Here is a 26218-nt window from a genome sequence, read left to right as displayed (position 1 = left end):
ACTGAAGTAAAATGTTCCTTTAATCTTCTCCAAAGATTTTTCTAAGTGACTTGACTTCCTGGAGAACTTCCAAACTCTCACTGTGTCATCATTACAAAAAATATTCCAAAGCACTAGAAATATCTGGTTCTTGAGAATGCTAAAGTACAGGCCTGGGTAGTGTTTTAGTATATCATTTACCCAAGACAGTGTTTTTTTGTTCTTTTTTTTGTTTTGGGGGGGGTGATGATTTGACAGAATTTTAAAAAAAACATTTTGAAAAAAGAAGCTTATCCAACTCTGATGGGTATTCAATGTTTCAGTGTCTACTTCATAAAACATACACACTTCAAACCTAAAGGTAACAGAAATACAAAGACTTTGGTAACCATAATTTGGGGGACATTTAAAACCAAAAGAGATTTATTTGAAGCTGAATACATGATTATTCCAGCTTTATTTATCCAGAGACTCCTGCTCAGATTCCAATGTCACTGCAATCTACATTTACTGAAGCAGTCTTACCAAGCACACCTATAACATTTTGAAAGATTATGAAACCTTAATGCAGCACCGTAGCCAATTTGAGTTTTGTGAGAAACCAACCACAGCATACATTATGGTGGCTAGAGGAGTGGCTTCTGTCCAGTAGCAGCACTGAAAGTTTCATTGTTTGAGAGGGGAACTCAATCTGGAAGTCAGGTGATTAGCAAACCGCTAAACATTTCAAACAAGAGACACAGTAATATGGGACGAAACCTAAAAACTCTCTCTGCAGGACTGCAGGACCAAGCTCAGTGTCTGCCAGCCTCTGTGATACATATCTAAGATTTCCAGCTCCCTGTTTATACATGAACCACCCATGCTAGTGTTACCTCTGACAAAACAAAACCTTTCACACAACTCCCATTTTTGAAACTTCATTCTTTGCTTCCCCCGCATCGTTTTTTTACTTTTTCCTGCCTCAGCTGGGCCAGTAAAATGTGCGTTTTGCAGGACAGGTGCATTCACCAGAGTGCCGTTACTGGAGGAAGTGCCACCTTGCCTGAAAAAATAACCAGAGTGAGACTCAGACAGGGTTGGGCATTTCCTCCATTTCTCACACCTCACAATGAGGAGCCAGTGGAAGCCAGCATGAGCTGGTGGTCTGCAATTTTGGAAAGCAGGATGAGGTGGGCCAGCCTGTCATATCTAAATAGTGTTCTGTATTGCAAATAAGTAAGAAGTCACCTCAGTGAAGCAGAGTTTCATGAAAATATTTAGACATATTATAGAAGTGCTCTGCACATTTGCTCTTTGTCTGGGTATGAACTCAACTAATCTGATTGCAACAAAGTGAAACATTTTACAGTTGGAAAATACATTTGCCAGTGTTTTCTGTTCAATAAGCTATCTAATAAGTCCCCCATTGTTTTCAAATTACCTGATATTATGTGGTCCATCTGCATTTCTGTTCTGAAAGAATGACATTTCAGTACCAATACCATGATATGCTATCATGATCAGCCCCTCTAGCCTATACTGCTAGTTGACTGTCAGCGTTTGGCTCAGACAAAAGGACCTTTTCCCAGACTTCTTTCATTCCAGTTAAAAGTCTGGCTATGCAGGACTATTTCCAACAAATAATCACAATTACTGTGATAACTGAGCCAAGGACTTAACTGCTAAACTGTCGAGTTTTAAAATAGGGTTGCAACATCTTCTGCGAACAAGCAGTTTCTTTAATGGCCATTAGGTGGTGCCTTCAAGAAAACACTAGATAAAGACCACCCTCGTTCTGCAAGCTGCTGTCACTACTGCTAACAGCCAACTGAATACAAGGTAAGTTTAAACTTCACCTCCACCGCATGCAGCAGTTCTCTGAATGTTTATTAATTCATAAAACACAAAAGGAAGTGTGTGGTATTTAAGATTAACCCTTAAATGGACTGGCTGATTTTATGACATGATCACTCAATTATATCTATATAGCTACAAGCATGATATCATACTGCCAGTAACCTTTTGAGAGAAAACCTAAAATTGTAATTTAGAAGCTCTTCAGGCTTATTCAATTCAATTCTTGTGAATTTATAGCAGCAGGAACTACATGGGATTATCAATCAGATCCACTATCTCTTTAGGCCACTAAAGGAATTTGGCTATTCATTTTCCATGCTCCAATAACCATTCCCATTTGTATACATGCTGTGATCAGAGTCACTGAACAATAGTCCGACAGTGTATAGAGTACACTGTAGTATGAATTCATGGGTTAATGGGCATCTTGGTCAAATACCTATCAGTTAGTAACCACAAAAGCTATTTTTCTACTGAGCACCCCTAACTTTTGTTTGGTTCAATTGTAAATTCTGTTAGTTCTCTACTAGACTGCAGAAATAGACTCAATTTTCCCTCCGTGCTTTATTTAGTCACTTCAATCACATCATGTGTCAGGAAGAAAAAAAAGAAACTTGGCATTGTAAAAAGCCTTCAAATGCACTAGAGTGGGGGAAAAAGTTGTGAAATAGGTTTTCCATCCATGCTCCAGTTACTCAGTGGGGACTTTTTCCAAAGAGTGTTAGTAACTGAAACAGTTCTGGCCCTTAAGATTAACCATGTTGTGTGCATGTGTCATTAAGCAAAGGCCTACTGCTTTCTGCAGTTAAGACCTATTCAATCTCCAATTTCCCACTTGTTTGGTTATCCCAGTGACAAAGCGTGACACCTTACAATACAATCTGTTAAACAACTTCATTTCCTGTCACAAGTCAATGACACAATACTGCTGATGTCACGAAATGCTTTGCTGTGGTATACCAAGCCACAAAGTAGGGAAACCCCACAGAGGAATTAAGTCAAATATGAAAACAGATTCATCAGCACCAAATGAAAAACACACTGCGTGGAAAAACTCCTGAAGACAAATAATTTCTGAGGCCATACAAAAGTAAAACAGGGCTGGTTCAACTCAATATGTTTGATAGCAATCCAACTGTTGCCACGCACGCACCGTGTAGCTTCACACTGTACAGTGACACACTTAGTTGGGTGAGTGTTTCCCCTTCAGGCTAGGAATAATTTGGTTTGGCAATATACAGCAATATAGTCTAAGGAGCTTGGAAAGAAAAGCATCTGGACTTCTTTAAGTTTCCTTGAAGACGTTTCACCTCTCATCCAAGAAGCTTCTTCAGTTCTAAGAGCAATTGGTGAAGAGTCCCAGATTTAAGCCCTATGGGAGTGTCCCCTAGAGGGTCTTGGACCCCCCTATTGATTCTCTACCTACCCACGCTCTTAGAACTGAAGAAGCTTCTCGGAAGAGAGGTGAAACGTCTTCAAGGAAACTTAAAGAAGTCCAGATGCTCCTTGGACTCTGAGGACCTGGATGACTGAGAACCTTCACAGACATACAGCAATACACAATGTTTTATAAGTGAGTAAAAAACACTCAGAGAAGATGGTGGTTTAAAAAACAAAGATTCCTCACAACTTCCAGTAATACATAACCATACAGAATACTGTATGGTTATAGTACTAGCTACATTTGTGCTGAGATGAATATCCATCTTTAAAAAAGACCTGGGAGGGAGGGATGTCTGAATCAAAATGAGAAGAGGAGAAAATGAATTCCAAATGAATTCTAGACATACGGATCTACGGATGATGCAGCCCTGTTACCGTGTATAGCACGTCGACCACGTGAGCACACTTCTGTGACGTGAATGCTTGAAGCACGGAAGAACGGGATGCTCGGCGTGAGTTTCTCATGCATGATACAACTAACTTTAGTGTGCATTACATGGGTAACTAATGGTGTGCCTCCCGCTGTGTCTGTGTCAGGGGAAAAGCAAGGGAAGAGAGGAGAAAGGGAGAGGTGGCACTGTTCTCCAACATCAACACAGATGGAAATCATTTGTGTTTCAACTAGCAGGAGGACTGGTTCACATTCTGCTCGAACAGTGCAGCCCTTAGGATACAGCCGAGGAAACGAATCCTGACTTGAAGGTGACTGCAGCAAACATTAGAACTCAAAAAAATCAACAAAAATTCCTAACACTTGAGGTTGCAGTCTAAGAATTTTCTTCTTCTCTCTGGTTTACAGTATTTGTTTTGTGGTGTGGGGATCTTAGACACAAACCTTTACCTTGGGCTTGCGGGACATTTAAGAGCAGCTTTAACTGTTTTTTGTAACATAAATGTCAAATGAACTGTCAAAGCAACTGGGGAAATTGTTTTGGACCCAAAAAAGTTCTTCACCGCTGTGTGCTCGAAATGTTGGTAAAAGTAGTTGTGAGTAGTAAAACAAAAAAAGCTTGAGACCAAAGTTAAAATTCAGATTCATCAAAACTGAATGTTTGTTCCATTGCTATTAAAATTAAAAGAAAAAACACAAATCAATGGTGCACTGCCACAACAGATGACTTTAAATATCTCACCTCCTTTTTTCATCACGTGACAACACGAAGCATGAACAATGCAGAAACATTTTAGGCAGATGTTTACTATTTTTCATGTTGGGTGGAGCTCCATTCTCCATCTGGAAGTCCATTTGTTTTCTTTAAAGGAGTTTAATGGAAACACGCACAATTTACATTTTATTTTCCAGTATTCTTCTTTAAACTGCTCAAATTTTGGATGAAAACCATTCATGTGGCTGAAGCGGCAAGCTTTTTGATGACAGCAATGTACTTCATGCCAAAGATAAAAGAGAAATATTAATGTAACATAAATCCTGAATATGAAAAGTGACAGGATGACAAGAAGAGGACTTCAGTGGGATTTCGTCATACTTATTAGTCATTATGATCCAATCAGAGCCAGACCTTGTTTTTACTGTTTCTGTGCATTTACGTGTGGCATGTAGCACATTGTAAAATGGTGCTGTGATCCTCTTCCATGGAGGAACGTAGAGATTTATAAGGTGAGTGTTGTGGAAAGGATCAATCTGACATAAAAGGGTTCAGCTGCTCTGTCAGCAAACCCACTACTTGTACGGATTAAAGGCTTGGCATAATTTCTAACTTTCTATAAATTGCTTCGTTGTTTTGTCTGTCTTTGATTAGCAGGCATCACCAACATGTCCAGTGTACACAGATAAATATATTTAAGGTGACAAAATATTGTGCTGTTGCATCAAACAATTATTGAACTTTAGTTATATTTATACTGAGAAAAAACATGATCAGTAGTGTTATTGTTCTGTAGGTTTACAGATATTCTAGTTTCTGGGTTATCTGGCACTCAACTCTCGGAAATGAAGTTATTCCAGATGACAGCCTATTCCATCATCTCAGACTTGTAACCCTATCACACTGTCACGAATCAGTGCTGTTAACATTGTGGTTTTGGAGTTTTGGTGAAAAACTTTAAAGTGGACACTACCCCCTTTTTGTTGTGCTTTTATATAAATATATAAAGACCAACTTTATATGCATATACAATTAGGGAAAGACAATATAGTGGCTCAAAGTAGACCAGTTTCAGCTTGATAAACTAAAACAGGATCCAGTGGAAGTCTGTTTGGTTAGTGGATATCCTGCTGTGTGTGTGTGTGTGTGTGTGTGTGTGTGTGTGTGTGTGTGTGTGTGTGTAAGAGTCAATCACAAGTTTGCCCTTGGGAAAGAATTGGAGTAGTTTACACACATCATGTCTTTGTTTCTTTGTTTTCCTCTGCTCATGCAAAGGCTAACGGGTGTCACACATGTGACTGTCATGCTCTGCTAAGAGCTACACTGTGTTAACATGCCCCACTAAGTTTGTAAAAACACTAAGAATGTCTTTTCAAGATCGTATATACTCTTGAACAAAGGCCTTAAGATGTGAAAAAAAAATGCCACAAACACCTGGAAATAAAATTATTTTAACAAGCGAATAAGTTCTGAAATGGACTAAATGTGATGACACACTCCAGAACAATTCAGCAGTAAATAAACTTATCGTGGAAGTCTGTGCAAAGCCATTTGTCTTCTTTTGCACTTCATATACTAGCAGAATATTCTGGAAGAGTCTTCAATCTGCATATTGTTTGGGTTTGAGTAATAAATTCCAATACCACTGTCCTCTGATTAAGTATTGTACATCAAGTGAGCTACTCTAAACTAAGTATTCCTTATGTAACTGTTAGTAATCAAAATGTGGAAGCTAAGGACTGATTCAGCTTCTAAAGGCACAGGCTCTTTGTGTACGTGAGTGTCGGTTTGGCTTTGAGGCTCGACGGGTCACAAAGTGACTGTCTTCCTTGTCTATTATTTCACCAGATTGCTCTAGTCCATGTTCCACTTCTTCACCAAGACCAACTAAAGACTGATGCCGTATAACACAAATAACTGCAACTTCTCATGACTAACAAGGTTGTTTTTCATCAACATGAAATCTTTGTTTCTTTAACTCTCTACCCTGTTTACTCTTTTCTTTCTAGCCGCCTCCTCTCTCTTTTCCTCTTAACCATTTGTCCGTTGTTTCATTTGCAGGCGGTGGAAATTTTGCAAGAAATGAAGAGTGGAGAAAGGGAGCACAACACTTTTTTCCTCAGTCTGGACAGCTTCTCCAGAGGTCAGTGTGGAAATGTGATAGATGGTAATTTCAGAGCAGAGACGGCAACAGGGAGACAGAGAGCTGGCACAAAATAAAAGACAGTAGCTGGGTTTCCATCCAAGTATATTTATGAGAATTATACTTTACTGCTGCGACTCTGCAAACCCTGCACATATATTACTCAGAGAGGTTTTGTTCTAATGTGAATGGCTCTATTTAACCACTTAATATATTTTAGCTGCTTTATTTTCTGCTGATGAAAATCCCTGCTGTTGAATGTTTGTCACAGCTTATGCTGTCGTTAGTATTATGATTACTTTGTACACATATAAAGCCAGTGTCCAGAGCATGATATTGTTGGATAAAGTGTATAAAGTATGGTTGGATGATTTTGGACGAATATATCAACTAAGAGAGATTTATTCATCTATTTATCTGCCCATGAGTAAGTTTGCTAATAATGCTGGTTGAGGCTAAGAGAAGGAGTCAACTGAAGAAATAATAGCACTGTTTAACGGCATCCTCTTCCAGTTGCAAGCAAATGCACCCTCCTGAGAGTGCGCCCAAACGTGGCGATTTATTCACTCAAACTCATAACGGAAAGAAAGGCAGTAGTCTATGTTCAGAAAAAAACATAAACATTTTATTTAAATTAAAACAACACACAATGGTGGGGAGGGAAACAAGGAGAAGCTGGCGTCTTTTTTCCGCTATAACCGTGTTTACAGGCTGTTCCAGTGTTTATCCGTCTCACACGCTCGACCAAACAACAAATACAAAATTCAACAAAAAGTAAGTTAAAAATCAAAATGCTCAACCCAGTCCTGAGTGGGTCTCCTTCAGCCAGTGATGAAGACCTGCTAAAAACTTCACTCTTTCCATAAAAGACAGAAAGAGTTGTGTAATTGTGTGCCTATGTGCTTTGTTTAAATAAAGGTACGGTAAGCACCGAACAGGCCCGAGAGTCTGGGGTGTCGTGCAAGGCTCTGCTATGTATTTTCTTATGTTACTGGTTCTGATTGGGGCAGCAGAGAAGAGAGACAACAAGCAGAGACACAGAAACATCAGAAACTCCTCCTCCTCACTCGCCTAGTTTTCTGGGAAACCCTCGGCTGTGATTTCCAGACACACACTGGGGTCACCAGAGGAGGCTGAGGCTGACGACTGGTTCTAATTACAAACTGCACTGTAAGGCCTTGTGCCTTGGAATGTGTGCGTGTCCTGCGTGTGTGTGTGTGAGTAAGATGTAGAACAAGGTGTTGTGGCTTATTGCTATGAAATAAAGGCTTTGCAAGCCATCACAGCCACCTGCTTTTTATCACAGGCATCTGTTCCCACAATAATGGCAGACACACACTGTTATTCTTCACACTGGGTCTTTTTACATGCACATCTCACTTTCACAATAATGACACACACATCACTGTTTTAACAGAGATGTTACGGTCCTCATTGACTGTCATGGCGATGTGAGGCGCAGTACGAGAGAGGAAAACATACTGAAGCCATGACAGGCCTTCCAACTGCTTTACAAGTGACTGTAAAACACATCTCATATGGTTTCTATGTCCTGCTGCATTGGTAGCGCTGGCATTTGCGTGATTAACACCATTCAGGTGCAGGGTGTCACAAAAACTTGTGCACAGAACTTCAGTGTATTGCTAACAAGTTCACCATCTGATAATAATGAAGGTAAGGGTCAGCGTTATTGGTCATTTCTCTGCAGTTTCTACTAGCACCAGTTGTGTGTTACTGGTAAGCAGTCCTGCATGAATGTTAAATATTCCTGTAGTGTTAACATGATGAAGTTATTTCTGTTACATAACACAGTTGTTACTATCAGAAGTTTGCCTTCTTCACAACAAAACCCAAAAATATCCAAAGGGGATTTGAAATTGGACCTAAATTCAATGAAATGTTGTAAATGAATGCAAACTGGGAGGTAATGTTCAGCTTTGAACAGATGATGTGACAAAATTAGCTAGTTTGGGGAAAGTAGTGCAACTGCAAATAGCAGCACTATAAAGTAAAGCCTCTAACACTGACCTAACATTAAGAATAGTGCATTGTTTTATAGACAGTTGTCAAATCATTTTATATTCGATATTTATTGGCTATGTTTTATTTATAAGGCCTAATGTATTATTTAAAATAGTAATTTCTAGTTTCGTCCTGGATGTCAATATTGTCGCTTTTAATTTAACGCTGGGATCAAATTGGGTCGTATACAGAAACGTTAGGAAGAAAATGAGCTGTCTTTCCTTTATTTATCACTTACTTATGCCACATAAATTACATGTGACTTGCACTTCATTGCTCAAAATGTAGTTACTCAGCAGTGTCCTGAAAATAAAGTATTCTTTTGTCCTTCACCATTGATTTGCTTGGTTTTGCATTAAAGCAGCTGGGCTGAGAGGATGACCCATAGCAGCGGAAGCAGAATGACGCAGGGCTATCTGGTATTTGTAGAAACAACTCTCTTTAGTCAGACAACCAGAACGCATACTGGAACTCGGTATAACTCTTAGTGTGAGCACTGCTTGCAATAAGTTCCAGCATGGCCAAATTACAGAGAACTAAGATTAATAAATCTAAATAAACTTCAGTCTTACCATCCAGGGGTGAGGGATCTCTGGAAGTGGCATCTGAGGTGGAGCAGGCAGTCCGCTGTGTATCTCTGACTTGAATGAAGGCTCTAGAAGAAATCAAGTGGCTATTATGAATATAAACAAGAAGATGCTTTACAGTGCCACTAGTGTCAAATCTAAGTAGTGACAAAAAATAAAATGTCGTAATTTCCCTTCTTAAAATTATAGAACCAAATAGACCGTGCTTCTGTGTTTCTCTGATTTTAATGCGCTTCACTTCTGCTCCTCATTACAAGGTCCCTTTGTGGAGATTTTTAATGTTAAAATGCAAAATCTCCAATAAATATTTCTACACGTGACATTTTGTTGTTGATAGAAAACTGAAACGTCATTATGAATTTGTGTGAATAATCTCATGTTTTGAGGCTTCCAGTATAGCACTAAAACAATCTTCGCGTTTAAGGATGCAAACAAGAAACAAAAATACAATAAAATTTCTGTGTATATCTTCTTTTCATGTTCGATTCATCCAGATTTTAATATAAACATGTTTTTGCATTTGAATTTTATTTCAATAATGGCAGCCACACACATCTTAAAGAAAAAAGTCTGTGTTAAAGAAAAGCTCAGAAAACATCAAACTGATGAAATTAACTCTTTTAATCTGTCATAAACAACTTTTGGCTATATTAGCTTACAAGTAAAGGGTTTTATAAGTAAATGTATACCAATATAACTCTATGATGACAGCAACCAAACAATTCAATCCCACACTGACCTAGGACCAGCTTATTGTGGTCTACATTCTTTGTGTATGTACCAGACTGCTCATGGAACTCCTGCAGTCAGCCATAGTAAGGTCAGGTGTTGTATCTAATATCTGACCACCTAATGGACTTACTCCAGCTCTGAGTCCCTTAAAGTGTTTCAGAAGGTGCAGTATAAGTTTAATCCTCACCTTTGTCGGACAGTACTCTGTGCAGAATATTGGAGAGGTGTATCTTCTTCTCTCGGACCCCAGCACTCAGATATTCTCTGTCCAGCAGGTCCAGAAACAGACGAAGCTCACACACCAGCTCCTCCATTGCTGGAGAACAAATACACAAATATCAAAGAGTCAGGTTATGGAACTCTAGTCTAATTGGAATGAGACCTACGCTACTTTATCTTTGTGTGATCGCACCAATACTGAAAACAACTAATTTGTGGAACGTTACTCTTACAGCTTGCTTTTCTGTTTTTCACTGTCTGCAATTAAGAGCTGGGTGAGAAATCAAAGACTAGTTAGTTGTTTACCTTTGTTTAACTGAGCAGATGTACACCATCAGCCAACAGAAACACTAATGCACTGTGTTTGCAGATGAAGAGCAGTATAGACTATATCACTACAACACCGCACAACTGTACCATAGTTTTCATTCACGAGTCATATTTGGTAAGCGTTTACCCAAAATGATGATGACATTCTAATGCTTACATTGTAAGAGATTATTATTTTCTTTGAACTATTTTGACCTGTGGATTAATACCAATTTAATACTGTATTGAGTGAAACAGAGTGTTTCAGAATGTGAAAAGTGAGTGCTGGGCTTCCCAAACAACCTTTTGGTGGCACACAAACAGGCCCCAGCATTAGCTGCTCATTAATCAGTCCCAATGTAGCGCATGTTTCAGTTAAAACACACTGACAAGTATTTTTTGGCCCTGTGCAACAAACCAACATTAAACAGATACTGGAAAAGCACAAAATACTGTTATGTAACATAAGTGGGCAGCCAGGTGGCCCTGTGGAAAACAGAATTTTCAAGTAAATCAATCACAAGCGCTGACAGTCCTTCAAGTGCACAGAGCCAGCAAGCTGATAGGTGCTGGGCAGGGACAGATCTGGCAATGTACCTGATGGAATTATAGCCGCAGGTGAAAAATACACCAGCAACTTCCCACACAGAGCAAAACAAAAGCAGGGAAACCGAATACAGAACATAGCTCGCAGATAGGTATGGGAGCAAGGTATCAGTGAGTCTATCTCCACACACTTGATCTGAGAGCATTTGATTGGGCTCAGAAGCGTGACTCTGAGATGCCACGCTTTGCACAGACACTCAGATAAGAAGCACTGTCTCAAGATGAGGGTCCCAGCTCAGTGAAGCTTTTTGTTAACACCTGATTGTATCAAAAGGCACTGCATCATCCTGGACAGCAGCTGCAGACTGAAAATGTTAAGTGGAGTTAATGAGGACTTTCTGTGGTTACTGCCCTTTGTGACAACGTCGAGTCACTGAATGTCCGAGCGTGATTCAGAAACAATCTGAGAGCAGCTGCTGAGCAGACTAACCTGGCAAATTTACTGGATCTGACTTTTTGTGCATCTACAAACTAGTTTGTTTTTGTTTTTTTAGGTTTTAAACTCTCCCCGTCAGAGAATAGATTACTGTTTTTGTTTTCTGGGGCTGCAGAAGGAAATTTCTTAGTGAGATCTTAGGCTACGTCCACGTGTGGACGAAAGGTGCAAACGCATAGAAAAATCTGCGTTTTCAAAAATACCCGGGCACGTGTGGACGTAGCCTTAGTGACGACACTGAACCTGACTTTAATCCACTTCTCCAGGCCCAAAACGAGAAAAGAGGCACGAGGAACTGAAGATGAAGTAATTAAACTACAAGCCAAACAACTGTGTATGAATTTAAAAGTCTGGAATTTTCAAAAACATTCACATTTTGTTCAAAACTATTCAAAACTAAATGACCAATAACGCTGACCCTTACCTTCATTTGATTATAGTGACTTTGAAAAGTTAAACTTGTGTTACATGACACACACAAAAATGTACACTAATCTTTATGGGAGACATTAGCATCAAACATACAGACAGGACTTGCTTCCAAGCAAGCTGTGATATGTTTGTGTTTCCATATAATCACATGAAATCAGCTTAACCGATATCTGAGCAACAGGCACAGGAGATAAGCTGGCCTAATGGCTAACCCATGTGCCAAATGTCACAGCAGTTTAGCATGTCACATGCCATTAAGACTATTTCAGGCTATTTTATAACAGACATAAGTCATGAAGTAGCAGACCTCATATATCTCATTCAAAACAGGTCTTTTTTTTAATAACTTTTTATTTATTAATTTACAGTACGAGAATACAAAACTTTAGGTCAGCATGGAAGACATACACAGTCTCAACATTAGTATCTACTTACATCATGGTAATATTTAATTGTTCAGTACAAAGGGAGTACACAATCCATTTTTCCCAGAGCTTCTTGAATTTCTCAAGCTCAAGTCTAAGGACAAAGGTAAGTCTTTCCATTCCAAAAATTTCTTCCACTATCCCATGCCACTGGGCCCGAGTTGGAGGGTCTATTCAAAACAGGTCTGAATACCACATGTAATCACAATTCCCACAAGCATTTAACTAAACAAAAACAGATGATGGTGCAGGTAGCTGGCAAAAAGCATTAATGCTCTTCATATTAATATCTCAGCGTTATGACAATAAAATCAATAGATGTTTGTATCCAGTGCAGCCACGGTTCATCTTTATTGCTGCTTGACTGTTAGAGAGCAGCTCTGACACTGAATACACAGACACTTTCCCACATTCCTCACATAATCTGATTATACTACAGGAGAGTCCGGTGAGGAAAAGGGGGCTGGAGTGAAAGATAAACAGAAAAAGTGAGGGTGATGGGGAGACTAACATGGAGTAACATGTTTCCTCCGTTTGTGCATGTAATACCACTAAAACTGCAATTAACGATGACAATAACAACAGAAAATATTTAACTCCTGAGCCACCAATGGAAAAACATATTTCAATGCAGTTTTATTTATATATCACCAAATCACAATCTCAAAGCCTCAAGTCACTTTCCATTGTGACCAATGTGACCAATGTGACCATTTTCTCTATGATAATACAGAGAAAACCCAACAATCAACCCCAAATATCTGTAAGTCGGAGTGCTTTAAATCCTTTTACAGCAGAAAGATTACTTGCACTTCACCTATACTATCACTCTGTACTTGCAGATAAACAAGTAGTAACATCCCTCACTGCGAAGGTACACGCTCCCTGGATCACTTTCAGCACTACCTGATTTTGTACTAAACTCTGAACAGCCAAGCAGCTATTTACTGCTCCATTTACTGCTTCGTAGAGCTTTGTGCAACGTGTGCAATACTTTACCTCCACAGGGGTGGCCAAAAAACACAACCTGTGCGCATGTGTGCCATTAACAACCGAAAGTGAGCTCCCCAGTTCACCAAAGATGGCAGAGAACATGAAGAGGTGGAGGCAAGGACCACCCTCAAAGAAGGCCTAAGGGCACGCAGGAAAATAAAATAATAAAAAAAAAAAAACATGTTGTGCAAACAAACTGCCCACGTCCTTTCTTCCCCATCTCACCCTGTTCATTCAGCCTCATTTTTCCATTTCCATAATGCCCTTCATTGTACTCAACATAAAAGGCAGTGCATGTGTTTGTGTCATGTATTCTAGCTTTTTGATTCTAATGCCATAAATATTTTAGTCAGTTTTCTGATATCTGCATACATTAATCATATGTACCCCAAACCACATCTGCTGTGTTAGCATTCGGTCTGCATGACAAAAAATACGTGCTCTTTCCAAAACATCAATCCCCACACACACACACACACACACACACACACACACACACACACACACACACACACACACACACACACACACACTAAAAACACCTAGACAACTCACAGGGATGTTTTCACTGCCAGGTATTCAGATCAAAGGGGATTTTCCTAAGTGAGGACTGTGTTTGAACGAGACAACGGGGTCACGTTTGGATTTCATGTAAAACTTGAGAGCCTGCGGCTTTGTTATTGTGCAAAAATGCTTAGCAAGGTTAGAGGGAGGAGGGCTTTCTGCCCTCTTCCTGGAATACAGCTGTTATGATTGACGGAACACTGACAGTTGCTATCCCGCACCACATATTCCAGGGGTCTGTTTCTTGTTACCAGCAGCGCCTTTAACACTTCGAAGACGTGTTTAGTTTGATTATCTGACAGGACTTCAGGTCAGGATTTGCCTCAACATACACACACTGCTGAAATGCAATGCAACTATTAGAACTGGAATTATTCCAGTTTGGATTTGGGAAACAGACACTATCTCTACTTTTAAGATTAGGTTTAAAACTTTCCTTTTTGCTATAGTTAGGGCTGGATCAGGTGACCCTTAATCCTCCCTTAGTAATGCTGCAATAGGCCTAGGCTGCTGGGGGATTCACATGATGCATTGAGTATTCCTTCTTCAGTCAATTTACGTCACTCACTATGTGTTAATAGACCTCTCTGCACTGAATCATATTTGTTATTAATCTCTGGCTGTCTTCCACAGCATGTCTTTTATCCTGTTTTCTTTCTCTCACCCCAACCGGTCGCAGCAGATGGCCCCGCCCCTTCCTAAAGCCTGGTTCTGCCGGACGGCACTTCCTGTTAAAAGGGCGTTTTTCCTTCCCACTGTCGCCAAAGTGCTTGCTCATAGAGGTCATATGATTGTTGGGTTTTTCTCTGTATGTATTATTGTAGGGTCGACCTTACAATGTAAAATGCCTTGAGGTGACTGTTGTTGTGATTTGGCGCTGTATAAATAAAACTGAATTGAACTGAATTGTTTTTTTTCCTTTAAGAAAATGGTCCAAGTCACTCTAATACCAAACCATTGTCATAATCATAAAGCCATGCCACTTTTGTAAATCAACATGGGCTCAGTTTACTTGGATAAATGGGCCATACAAACTTGGTAAAGGTCTTTAAGTCTTGGATGGGAGTATAAATGCACTGTGCCAAAAGTGAACAAGGAGTAGGGTTTATATTTCTAACAAAAAACCATAAAATGCTTTGAATGGCAAAACAATACAAAATATACCAAGAACATAGAAAATGATGATTCTAATTAGCTTTACTTGTAATAAAAGCAATAATGTCAGGAACAAACACATACATTGATTTCTAGTATATTTCCTTTGTTTGTTCTTCAAACTTCAAGGCTTGACACAATAATGTTTTCAGACTATTTTTTCATGGACCTGACAGTTCAGATTCTTATCCAAAGTTGAATCAGCTGAATATGTTGTCTGCCATACCAGGTCAGCTCAACCAGAACTGCTATTTTGTGGCACGTAACAGATTTTAAAGGAGTCCTTGTGCACCTAAAAGATGCATGAGAAGCCAGAGACTTACAGTTCCAAACACCCACTTTCTGCGGTTTTGGGAAGCTTAACTGCACTGTGGGTTCAGTGTTACAGTAAGAAGGTGGTTATTGTTAATTGAGGTTGGTTTTATGGTCTGGCATCGTCATGGTTACTGCTTCCAACATGCCACCAAAACACAGGGTGATGCTGGAAGGTATTTATTTGTCACATGATTACATAAAAACCATCACACAGACAAGCTGAAAAATTCTTAATACTTTGGGAGGAAAAGGAAGAGTATCATCTGCCTTTCCACTCTGATAACTCCTTCGTAACTCCAACTTGTAAAGGTAACTGCTTACCATCTGAATTTTCACTGCCCTTCTCAGCTTCACTTTATAATTTATCAGATAAAAATAACTCTTAAATGTCCTCCGCTACATACAGATATTTTAGTCCTATACTGGTAGCCTTGTGTACTGTTTTTTTCCCTTCCCACTTCTGGTGGAAAGCTGTGAAAGTTGTGTGCTATTACCAGTCATAAATGTTTCATAAAGACTTTTAAAGCCTCAACTTGGATGAGCACCAGGCGAGAGGGAGAGTTCTGAACAGATCAGAGGATGGGTGATGCTGCATTAACTTATGATGAAAGACAAGCTGCCTTGCTCCCGCCCCATTTCTCAGGTCTGTAATTATGAGGTTTGTGTGTTTTCTATCTTCCATCAGGCATGCCAAGCAAACATCACAGAGGGGGGCTGATTGCTATCGAACTGTACAGGTGGTTTACTGTAGAAGCAGATGTTTCCCAGACCGCAAACACACATCTGCAAAACCCTGATGTGAAAAGGAGAAAAAAAAAAAAGAAAGGTGATGGGATAGGGAAGTGCTGATGGAGGTGTAGAGAAGATAAGAGAGGTGGAAATATGGTGGGAGAAGTCCCAAAGCAAGCTCTAAAACCAAACAATATTTGGGGATAGTAATGATGCGCCCTTTGGTATGTCTTTTAAAAAGATAATTAGAGGGAGCTCAGCTAAAAACCATTGGACAAAAAGAAAGATGGGGTGAAGGGTTGTGGAGGGGGAGACACTCCTGCTTGTAGTTTTGATCTTCTGGTGGGAATGGAAGACATGAGGTTTTCTTGATTGGACTGGGAATTGTAGCTGCATGGGTGTGAGAAATGAGTGTCACATTATACATGGTTTTTGACTGGTGAGGATATAGAGGCTGTAGGTGTACTAAGCATCATCATTTGTTTCATCCACAAAATGGCTCAATTCAGATATAGGTAGTGGACTGGAGTTTTCACAGGCACACGTCTCTGATTTACTATCTGAGAACTCATGAACATTCAACACAAAGTAATTTCACAGGAAAATTCCGATTTTCCACAGGTTGTGATAGCTCAGGAAGCAGCACATGTCATCTAATAAATGAATTCAATTCAATTCAATTTTATTTATATAGCGCCAAATCACAACAACAGTCGCCTCAAAGTGCTTTATATTGCAAGGTAGACCCTGCAATAATACATACAGAGAAAACCCCAAAAATCATATGACCACCTATGAGCAAGCACTTTGGCGACAGTGGGAAGGAAAAACTCCCTTTTACCAGGAAGAACCCTACGGCAGAACCAGGCTTTAGGGAGGGGCGGGGCCATCTTGTGTGAATGAGGCAAGTTTTATAAATTACCCAAATAGACTAGCAAAAAGCAATATACTGTAACAAGCAGTCTGTTTGCCATGCACCATACCTTTTGTTATTAGCACCAGGTTGGTCACAGCAAGTTGAAAAACCGATCCCACTGAGTCTCAAACTGTAGTACACACCTTCTACATTTGGTAAAGAGAAATCTAGAAGATTGGAGGTCCTAGAATATGGACTTTATAGCTGCATTTGGGCATCCCTGGTATTAATTTTCCACAATGCTGCCTATTTCATCCCAGGACACCTTGGATGAGATCTTTTATTTAACTCAAAAACTTCCATTTAATAGTTAAACACAGTCATTGTGTCTGAAGTTTTCCTTGTGTATGGTATATGAATTCACCTTAACTTCACTTTCATGGGCTAAAGTTGGCAGCTGTGTTCCTTGTTCTGCTCTGTAGCCTTGGTGAGCTCGGAGTAACATCACATAAACCATTTCTCTACTTCCTACAGGTTCTGGTCAGGTTCTCACAGGTCAGCGAGCCAGGCAATAGATAAAACTGGCATTTGGTTAGAAGCGGCTGAACACTGTGATCAGCTATTTGTCTGATCACAAACAGCGTTGTTCTGTCAGACATAAAATACTAACCTCAGTCTCCAAATAAAGTCTATGTGTGGAAAACACTGAAAATACAAAATTCATCATGCATGATTGCCCCTTTTTTCAATCTGAAATAGCTAAAGCCTGTCTAACTTTGATTTAAATCAAATTAGATTCCTGTAGGTGTACCCATTGTCCTGACTGTGATAGAAGCCTTTGGTCTTTTCATCAGTTACTTATTAAACACCACCTACAGAAACAGGACACAGAGGCACTCTTATCTGTGCGAGTGTAAACAGCAGCTACACAGTCACAACCAAACGCTCAAACTGACAAAATTACAGCTCCCTGTACCCTTATCCTCCTATTAGGACACCCCACCAAGGCAGCTTTAGTCTTGTACTGTAATCCTAAAAGCTTTGTTAAAGGCAGACAGGCTAACAAGTGAATGCACTCATCCTATTACAATAAGCTTGTTGAAGGCTAGTGAGACTCATGAGAAGTGATTTCCTCCTAATGCATCCAAATTTTCAAGGCGACCATATATGCTTGCAATAAGCAGAACTATTTTAACTTCTTTAAAGTACGAGTCCAAAGGCAAATGCTTGTTTGATGATGTTAAATCAGTAGGCTACCAACAGGCTGCCAGCTGGATGTATGCCATATCATTCTGTGCTATTTGGCATACACTGGGGTCCTTTGAATTGTGCTTGAGTTTGGCACTCGCTCCCCATTCTTTTTCCCTGTGTTTTTCCAGATGCATATTGACACAGGGGTAAGGCTGGGAGGGCTATGATTAGTCGGCCCAAAATTAAAGTCTCTCTTCCCACATGCCAGCTTACTGACAGGCCAACTCTGCAGGGAAGGATGGAGAAATGACAAAGTCATTTCTCCTCATCTCTCGTCTCCACTGCTGGGATCCATCACCAAAAAAAGGAAGGGGCTCACGCGTCTGACAGATGAAAGCTTTTAAACTTCAATCACTATTGGGGTGAATGAGGCAGGGAAGGAGAACCAAATGAGCGAGGCAGGCCAGTACGGTGACACCATGCACCCACCGTTCCCACATCACACACATTGCTTGTCGACTCAGAGTTTCTGTGAGGAAAGCTGCAATAATAAGTGGCAATAAACACTTTAACACTTGTATTTGCCCCCAAAGCACAGCACCCCATAAATGGGAGAGCTATTGAGCATGGACTTGCTAAAAGAGACAGTTGACGTTGACTTTGGTTTTCTATTATTGCCTCAAATCCACCACCAGCTCAAAACAACATAGAAAGGAAAGCAAGCCAGGTCCCTTAGATCAGAGATGTTTTAGAAGCAAGCAGTTGCTCAAATTTGACTGCTAACCCAAGTAACATTTGGTAACGATCCCAACTCTGACCTAGATAGTTAAAGTATGCAATTTTGCTTTCCATTAAACAGTTCTCCCAAAAAATTTCCCTAATTGATATTTTAAAAAGTATCCACTTTTTTTCCCAGATTACAGGTTAAGATAGGGTTAGGGTTAACGTCTTTGGCTGTGACCTGTGTCCGATCCAGTGGGTTAGGGTTGGCAGATAGCATAGACAAAGGGAAGCTAGTAAAACAACATCAACAGCATCAAAAACAACAGCTATGCATTGATTATCACTAAACTGCTGTATAGTGAGACAGTCATTACTGTTTGCAAAATGTCACTGCAGTTTTGTATGTTTTATGTTTAGTATCAATCAACACTGTTCCACTGTTTCAAACTGCCACAACTGCAGCAAGGAAAAAAAAGAAGAAGATTTATCTAGAAAAAATATGCCTGAGCTAAATTTGGTTGATCTCCATTCAAGATCATCTTCTTGTGCATTTCTGTACTATTTTTCTGAGCTTCTACCATTTGTAGGTCACTTTGTAGAAGTCCCCGTATGCCCCTTTGTTCTTGCACTAGATCTCCACCAGTGTGTCAGGACAGTCTTAGAACTTGGGTTTCATTTTCGGGAAGTAGAAAAATCGCAGGAAGGCAATTCTGACAAACAGGGCAGGTGGTGAGTGATGACTGCGTTGGACAAAAAATCTTTTCAATGGCACTCTGGTATGCGTCACAATAGGTCATTTCTGCTGAGTGTTTTACAGTAGATCTCCACGCTTGACAGCTTCACCCTGGAGCAGGAATTCATGGTGGGACATGACCCCAGTAAAAAAAAATTATAGAAGCCACACTTAAAATTTTTGGGGCATGCCAGAGAAGATCATCAAACTAATGTATAAGAAAAACCATAGAACTATCAATTGCAGTTTTAAGGTATTTGACTAAAATGTTGTATACATTCACAGCTACGTTGATACAGAAGATTAATTTTGAGAGTCTGTGACAATGACAAGTTTGCTCTTTATCGGGCGTGCCATTTTGACCTGAAAAACAAATGCCATAGTTATCATCACTGTCCTGCATATTGTTTAAAGCAGCCTGTACAAATCCAGAGACAAAGTATTTTTAGCATGGAGATTGGTGAAGGTAAAACCTCATGGCTGGCCTCTTTAGTAATAGACAGTGTTCCCAACACTGTTTAAACTGAGAAGTTCCAATCAGTGAACACCATCATAAACCAATACAACATAAAACAACATAAACCAATAAAAACAAAAAAAGCATAAATTAATACTACTCCACCCCAAAAAATTCTTTGAATTCCTCTGAATGCATGAGGACAATGTTTACTCTAAACCAACCTGTTGGGTTTATTTCCAGAATACCGAACAAAGCTCCACTACAGGAGCCCTAATTAGTTTTTCTTAGTATTATTAAGAGTAAATCAAGATTCCTTATTTATATTTCAGCAAGGACTGCAGTATGTGTTGTTACTGTATCATAGAAAATCCTGAGCTGGGAAACTAGAAGACCTAGCTGAGTTGTGATATCTATTTTATACCTGCATACTGGCTCTTCTATATCCACACTGGTTAAACAAAAATATTATATACTGCATGCTTCAGTAGTACACAATAGATGTCTGTACAAACCTCACCAAATGCCGGGCACTGAAGCACTGCCGGGCCACCCGAAACCCTTGCAGCTGCTAGCATTGGTCCTGTTATTGTGCACTCACTTCACAACCACATGAGGACAAGTGAGAGATATCAAGCATTTGTGTTGTCATTCCAGGGTTGTGTTAGAAAACCTCTGACTTCAGGGTGGAGTTGCCCTAACGCTGACCTGGACTGTTTAATAACTGTCTGAGTACTGCCAGCTGTATAAAGCTAAATGGATAAGAAGATGAAAAAAACAGTTCTGTTAGTGTACACAGTGACAAAGTGACTATTTTTGACTAAATAGGTTGGTTTACCGTTATCCTGCTGTTGCAACCAAGTCTAGAGAGCCAGAGTTTGTTGTCTCAAAATCTCAGGCAGGCAAAGATAAGGGTAATACTCCTCAATTTATCCCCTAACTGCTCCAAGTGTACAGTAAGAGTAACCCTCCAGCTCAGAATTATGCAGCAGTTTTTCTGAGCACTGTTGAAAGTACTCTGATTTTTAAAGATTATTTTCAGAGACGGATACTGCACATGTTGTTGATGTATGTGGATCTGCTGTCTAGCAACAATGAGGTAATAAGAAACAGACTTGCTTTTAAGCTCCATGCCAGAAAGAAAGGAATTGGGTTGCATAATAGGGGGTAATTACAAAATGAAAACCGATAAAATGGTGAAATATCTGAAAAAAGTACTGCTTGTGCTTGTAAAGTACAATGAGCTTTAATTACATTATTTGTTAAGAGCACCTTCCATTGGTTCACCTTTAATAGGTGAACCAATGAAAGGTATTCTTCTGTCAATTGTATGATAACACCACCAAGTTTCACTGGTGGCAGCAATGAAGTCAGCCCAAAAGCTGAGTCTAGTTATATCAGTTTAACTACTGTTACACATCATTATGAGGTCAAACTCTTGAAGACCAGAATCACCAAAACAGATTGCTTTCTCATTTATAAAGGGATTCATTTCTGTAGTCAGAGCTACATTAAATTGCCAGATGACTGAACGGAGTCCGGCATAAAGTCCATATACTACATAGACACTTAACACGCGACCACAACCCTAATGACACTGCGAGGAGCCAACTGTCTCTCCGCAGTCTCTTCCCCGTGCCCTCTTTCAGCATACCTTTTAGAAACATTATTCATTTGTGGCCTTTTTCTGCGCTTGCGTATGTGCTGAACGGCGCACGTGCGCCAATCTGATGCATGCACACAGATTTCTACAATACACACTCTGAACTACAACAGAAGAATAATAAAAGCTGGCAAGGAAGCCAAAACAAACGTTATCGACCGGTAATCTTTGTTAGTGAGTACACTAGCAGCCCCGGAAAAGTCATGCTGTTCTTGGCTTTCAGTTTGAACGTCGTGGAGATCCCACTGTACAAGAGATACATCGTAAGAAAGTCGCTTTTAACAACCTTCCATTTTAATAGGTTTATTGCTGCTAGAAAACCAAGCTGCATTCATTTTTTTCACGGGAAAAAAAGGACAGCGTAAGCCACTCACCCCTGCTGGAAGTGAAAAGAATGGGCTCGCTCCTCATCTTAAAGTCAAGCTCATCTATAATCCCCCGTCCCGAGCAGGCGCGTGCCCAGCGGCTTCCTGGCAGCGGTAAAAATCCACACAGGCACGCAGTTGTCTTCTATGCCTCCTCTTTCTACCTCCGACTGTCCTTTTCCTAGCTAACCGGCGGCCACTGAAACGTCTTTTTTTCCCTTTCAAAGTTTTTCCCCGGATCTTTCTCCTACTCCCTCCCTGTGCCTTCTCTCCTCCCCTCTCCTTAACCTCCCCTCTCTACGCGCCCCCTTCTCTCGCTCTCTTTCGCTCGCTCGCTCCCAATCTTCCTGCACTGATAGCTCTGCTGGATTTATGAGATTTCCCCTTTGCTTTTCTTTATAATCTCCATTCTGGCCTATTCTGTTTTATTCGAAATTATGTGACTTCAGAATGAAGGCAGATTGATATAATTTAGATGCCAGTACTGTCTTTAATATGCTGCAATTTATTAATTTAATACGCTTCTTTTCTTTCCGTTTTTTAATCGAGTCAAAGACACGTGTCATTGAAAGCATATGTGTGTGTTTTACATATGCTTTGATCGCACTTTCATTGAGCTTATTTCATCTGCTCTGAATATATACAAACTATTACTAGGATTGTGTGAAAATGTATCTCAACAGCTGCTGACTCTTGTGGCCCAGAAGTTGCAGATGGTAAGCAACACTCCACATTGTTTTACTTGTGGAGTGAGGGTGACTTTTTAATGTGAGAATTCCAGAAATCCCAGTGTAACTGGGCCGGGGGTGTTGATTACACAGCATTTTGTTTCCTGGTGCAGTCACTCCACAGCACAGAAATGTTTTGTTTGGTGCGCATGTCAACACCTTTAGAGCCACACTGTGTACAAAAAATGATTTGAAATCTCTTTCATGTTGGTTCTTTGCAGTAGTAAATCATGTATGTGCAAATTCTTTCATTTTTGAGGGAAAAAAACCCACAAACTTGCTTGAGAATTGGATGCCTTTGCTAATTACAGTACACTGCATTACCATAAGCTGCTGATCCCTACGTCCTAGTCCCCAGGGGCAAACAAGAGCCAGTCTGAGTTCAATATCCCATCTGCCATCAGGGGAGGAGGAAGGGGGGAAGGAAAGACTTGCTCTACCCTGCCCTTTTTCAGCGTGGAACTTGAGACTGTGAGGAAGGGAACAGTGTGCAGTGTGGAGAGAAAGAATAATGTGCCGGATCACCTTTTGGTCTCACGAGTTCAAGAAGAACCACAGACTGGCAGAGGCTGTTGACGTGCATTTCCCTAAAGAATAAGACACATAATGTGACATCTCAGCTCCACATGGGCTCTAGACAAAATGCAATTTTTGATACTTTGGCATTGGCTTGATTTGTTTAGGGTCACAACAGCATTTTGTATCACAAACAAGTATAACAAGCGCTATTATTATAAACACCATTATTTAAAAATCGAGAGCAGGGTGATAATATCTTTTGGATTCCCAGCTGATGATCCCTTACACAGTGCACATAGTGATTTGATCCACTGTTGATATAAAAGTTACCAGAAGATTTTCTCTTTGTTTGAGTTATGACTAAAACTTTCTTTTCAGAAATATGAGTTGCTTTTTAAAAAAAAAAACTTCTCCACTCGCACACAGTTTTGCTGCCAATTTTCCTCAGGCAATAGAGCCTCAAGTTCAACACAACAGACAGCAAAAGGCCACACACACACAAAAACAGTGTTATCAGAGACAATTGCTTTGGACACACCGGTCAAAATGAACAGCAGGCTAACGTGAACATAAAACCCTTTGGATTTTACCTCCATTGCAACTAACTTCGCTAGTGCCAAACTCTTTTGAGCTTAAAACACAGGAGGTATGTTGGTGCACTGTAAGGCAGTATGCAGACTAGATGACCCTAAAGTCAGTTAACTGCAGTGGACAAATCTAGTGGGAGGATTTCGGGTTGAGTTATGAGACTCTTATGAGGGTGAGATATGAGATGGAGAGGCAGCCTGTGGTGAGTAGCAATAAGTGATGAAAGGATTGACGGGTTACAGTGAAAAAGCACCAGACTGTATATTCTTCACTCAAGTCTAGAGTCTCAAACACACTTTTCTTTTGTGTAATGTGTATGCGCAAGTGTGATCCCACTGAAACTGCATACCAGATGAAAGTTAACTTGGCTCTGTTTCTTTAAAAGTCAATAGTGACATCAGTCTTCTTCCCACTTACGTTTATTAAATCTAATAGAGATTGAGATACTGTAATAACTTGGACACTTCCCTATCCAAGTCAGTCATCAACCCGTCAAGTTATTCAGACACCCTAGTGAGAGAAAACACACATGCACAAACACGTAAATGTTAAAGCTGATGATGAAACGTTGATGTTTTGACCAGTTAGACTATCAGACATCCACTTTCTCTGCTTAATGATCAGAGGATTTTGCAGGTTAAGAGGTCAATCAGATAAGCCTAGAAACCATCTGGTACCGAACATGAGGGAAAATTGTGTATTCCCTGACTGGTTGCAACTGGTTGCTGGCAGTCGTTGTAAAAATTTATTTCTAAAGCCCCATTCATGCAGGCCTAGCAACCACTCTTTGAGTGGTAGGGGAATAAATGGTATAGGAACTGATTCTTATATAGGGCTTTTCTACTCTACCTGAGCACTCAAAGTGCTTTATACAGCATGCCTGATTCACTCATTCATACAAGCACATTTATCTGTTCCTAAGTGCTTTCTATCTAACATTCACAAAAGCTGCTCTCCAGTGCATCCATTACCAAAGACTGCAGGTCCGAGTAGCCAGAGATCAAACCACCAGCCAATAAGCAGATGACCTGCTCTACTCCCTGAGCCACAGCCAGCAAGTGGTTGCAGATGGTTGCGTGGTCTCACTAGCATGAAAATAGGCACAATGACGTATACAGTACTGCACTGAAAACCTCCTTTTGATTACTTTGTCACTAGCAGGTCCAGCGCTTGACAGTCAAACCATTACAAATGACTCGCCAAATTATAGTGAAACTGCAAAATGTGCAATGCATATGAGAAACTGAGAATGTTTACCTTCAGAGTAAAAGTTGTACCTTTTGAAATGTGTTTCACAACTTTTCTTTGTTTGCATCAACATCATTGAAATATAACTATAGTTCGAGAGTGAATAGCAAGTGTCTACAGACAAGACGGCATCTTCCATGCAAACTACAAGTGACTGTAGCAACCTCCTAGCAGAAAAGCAATCACGAAGAGTTTTTATGTGCAGGACCCACAATTTCACCTGGCGAGTAGCCACAGCCAGTAACCAATCACAAACTGGTTAGGATCTACCACATATGATCTAAGTATGCAGTACCTTTTTTGGGTTAAAGTTTTATTACTGTCGGCAGCTAATGCCATAGAGGTTTATCAAAATCTATAACTAGTGACAGTACTCCACAGCACAAGTCCATTTGCATTACTATTAGAAATGTATATCCCGAATGCTTTTCACCTCACTCCACCCATTCATGGCATCAGACAGAAGTCATTAACTTTGAATATTTCATATACCATATTTTATCCATAAATGTTTTCATTACATCATAAACTCCTGGAAAAAAAGGGAGAAAATATATATACTGTAAGCAACAGCAACAAGCCACCTCTATTTGTACAATAATGAAAATATTCCACCTACTGCACATGTTCAGAAACTAAATCAAATAGCCCAAGTGACAAATCCAGAGTCGCAAGATAGACATCTGACTTGGAATACATACCAGTTCCCCAACCCATCCCCCATTCTAGTTATTGAATTAAGACACATGGTTTGGCTTTGGGACAAGGCTCGCCTTGTCTTTGCAATGTGGAAAGCCACTGGTGGAGTGTGGTGCTGTCAGGGTCTTATGACAAACCAGAGGATGGATGATCATGCCAGACTCAGTCAAACACTTATACTGGGACTAAATGAATGACTTGGTGTGATTGTATATGCCATTGTGAAGCTTTTTGATAAGGAAAAGTGCAGACTGACTAGCAAGGTAATTGCAACAAAAATAAGATCTTGTGAGCTCTGTACATCAGCTAGAGACCCCTGTGGATCCTTACTAAAAACAGCCAGGGATTCCCCCACTTTAACTGCCTTCCTGAACTCATCAGACATCTGCTCATAATTATCAGGCGTTATATATG

General features: G+C 40.1%; 1 protein-coding gene across 3 annotated transcripts in view; it reads right to left on the bottom strand.

The window, feature by feature from the left end:
• The window catches only part of afap1 (actin filament associated protein 1), a 96431-nt gene that overhangs the window by 30742 nt on the left and 39471 nt on the right, over positions 1-26218 (bottom strand). The window contains exons 1-3 of one of the 3 annotated variants that reach the window (XM_082511116.1): positions 22032-22307; positions 10039-10167; positions 9105-9187 (exon numbers count right to left, since the gene is read on the bottom strand). In XM_082511116.1, the coding sequence (XP_082367242.1) occupies positions 9105-9187; positions 10039-10167; positions 22032-22068 (249 nt within the window). In that variant the 5' untranslated portion in view covers positions 22069-22307. Of the gene's footprint in view, positions 1-9104; positions 9188-10038; positions 10168-22031; positions 22308-26218 lie in introns of those variants that run through there. The other 2 variants (XM_082511115.1, XM_082511117.1) reach the window with 2 other exon arrangements.

The sequence above is a fragment of the Aulonocara stuartgranti genome (genome assembly GCF_965226115.1).
Source record: "Aulonocara stuartgranti genome assembly, chromosome: 3".
In the NCBI taxonomy this organism is placed as follows: domain Eukaryota; kingdom Metazoa; phylum Chordata; class Actinopteri; order Cichliformes; family Cichlidae; genus Aulonocara; species Aulonocara stuartgranti.
The sequence above is the reverse complement of the archived record's forward strand: the minus strand, read 5'-3'. Positions and strand labels throughout refer to the sequence as shown.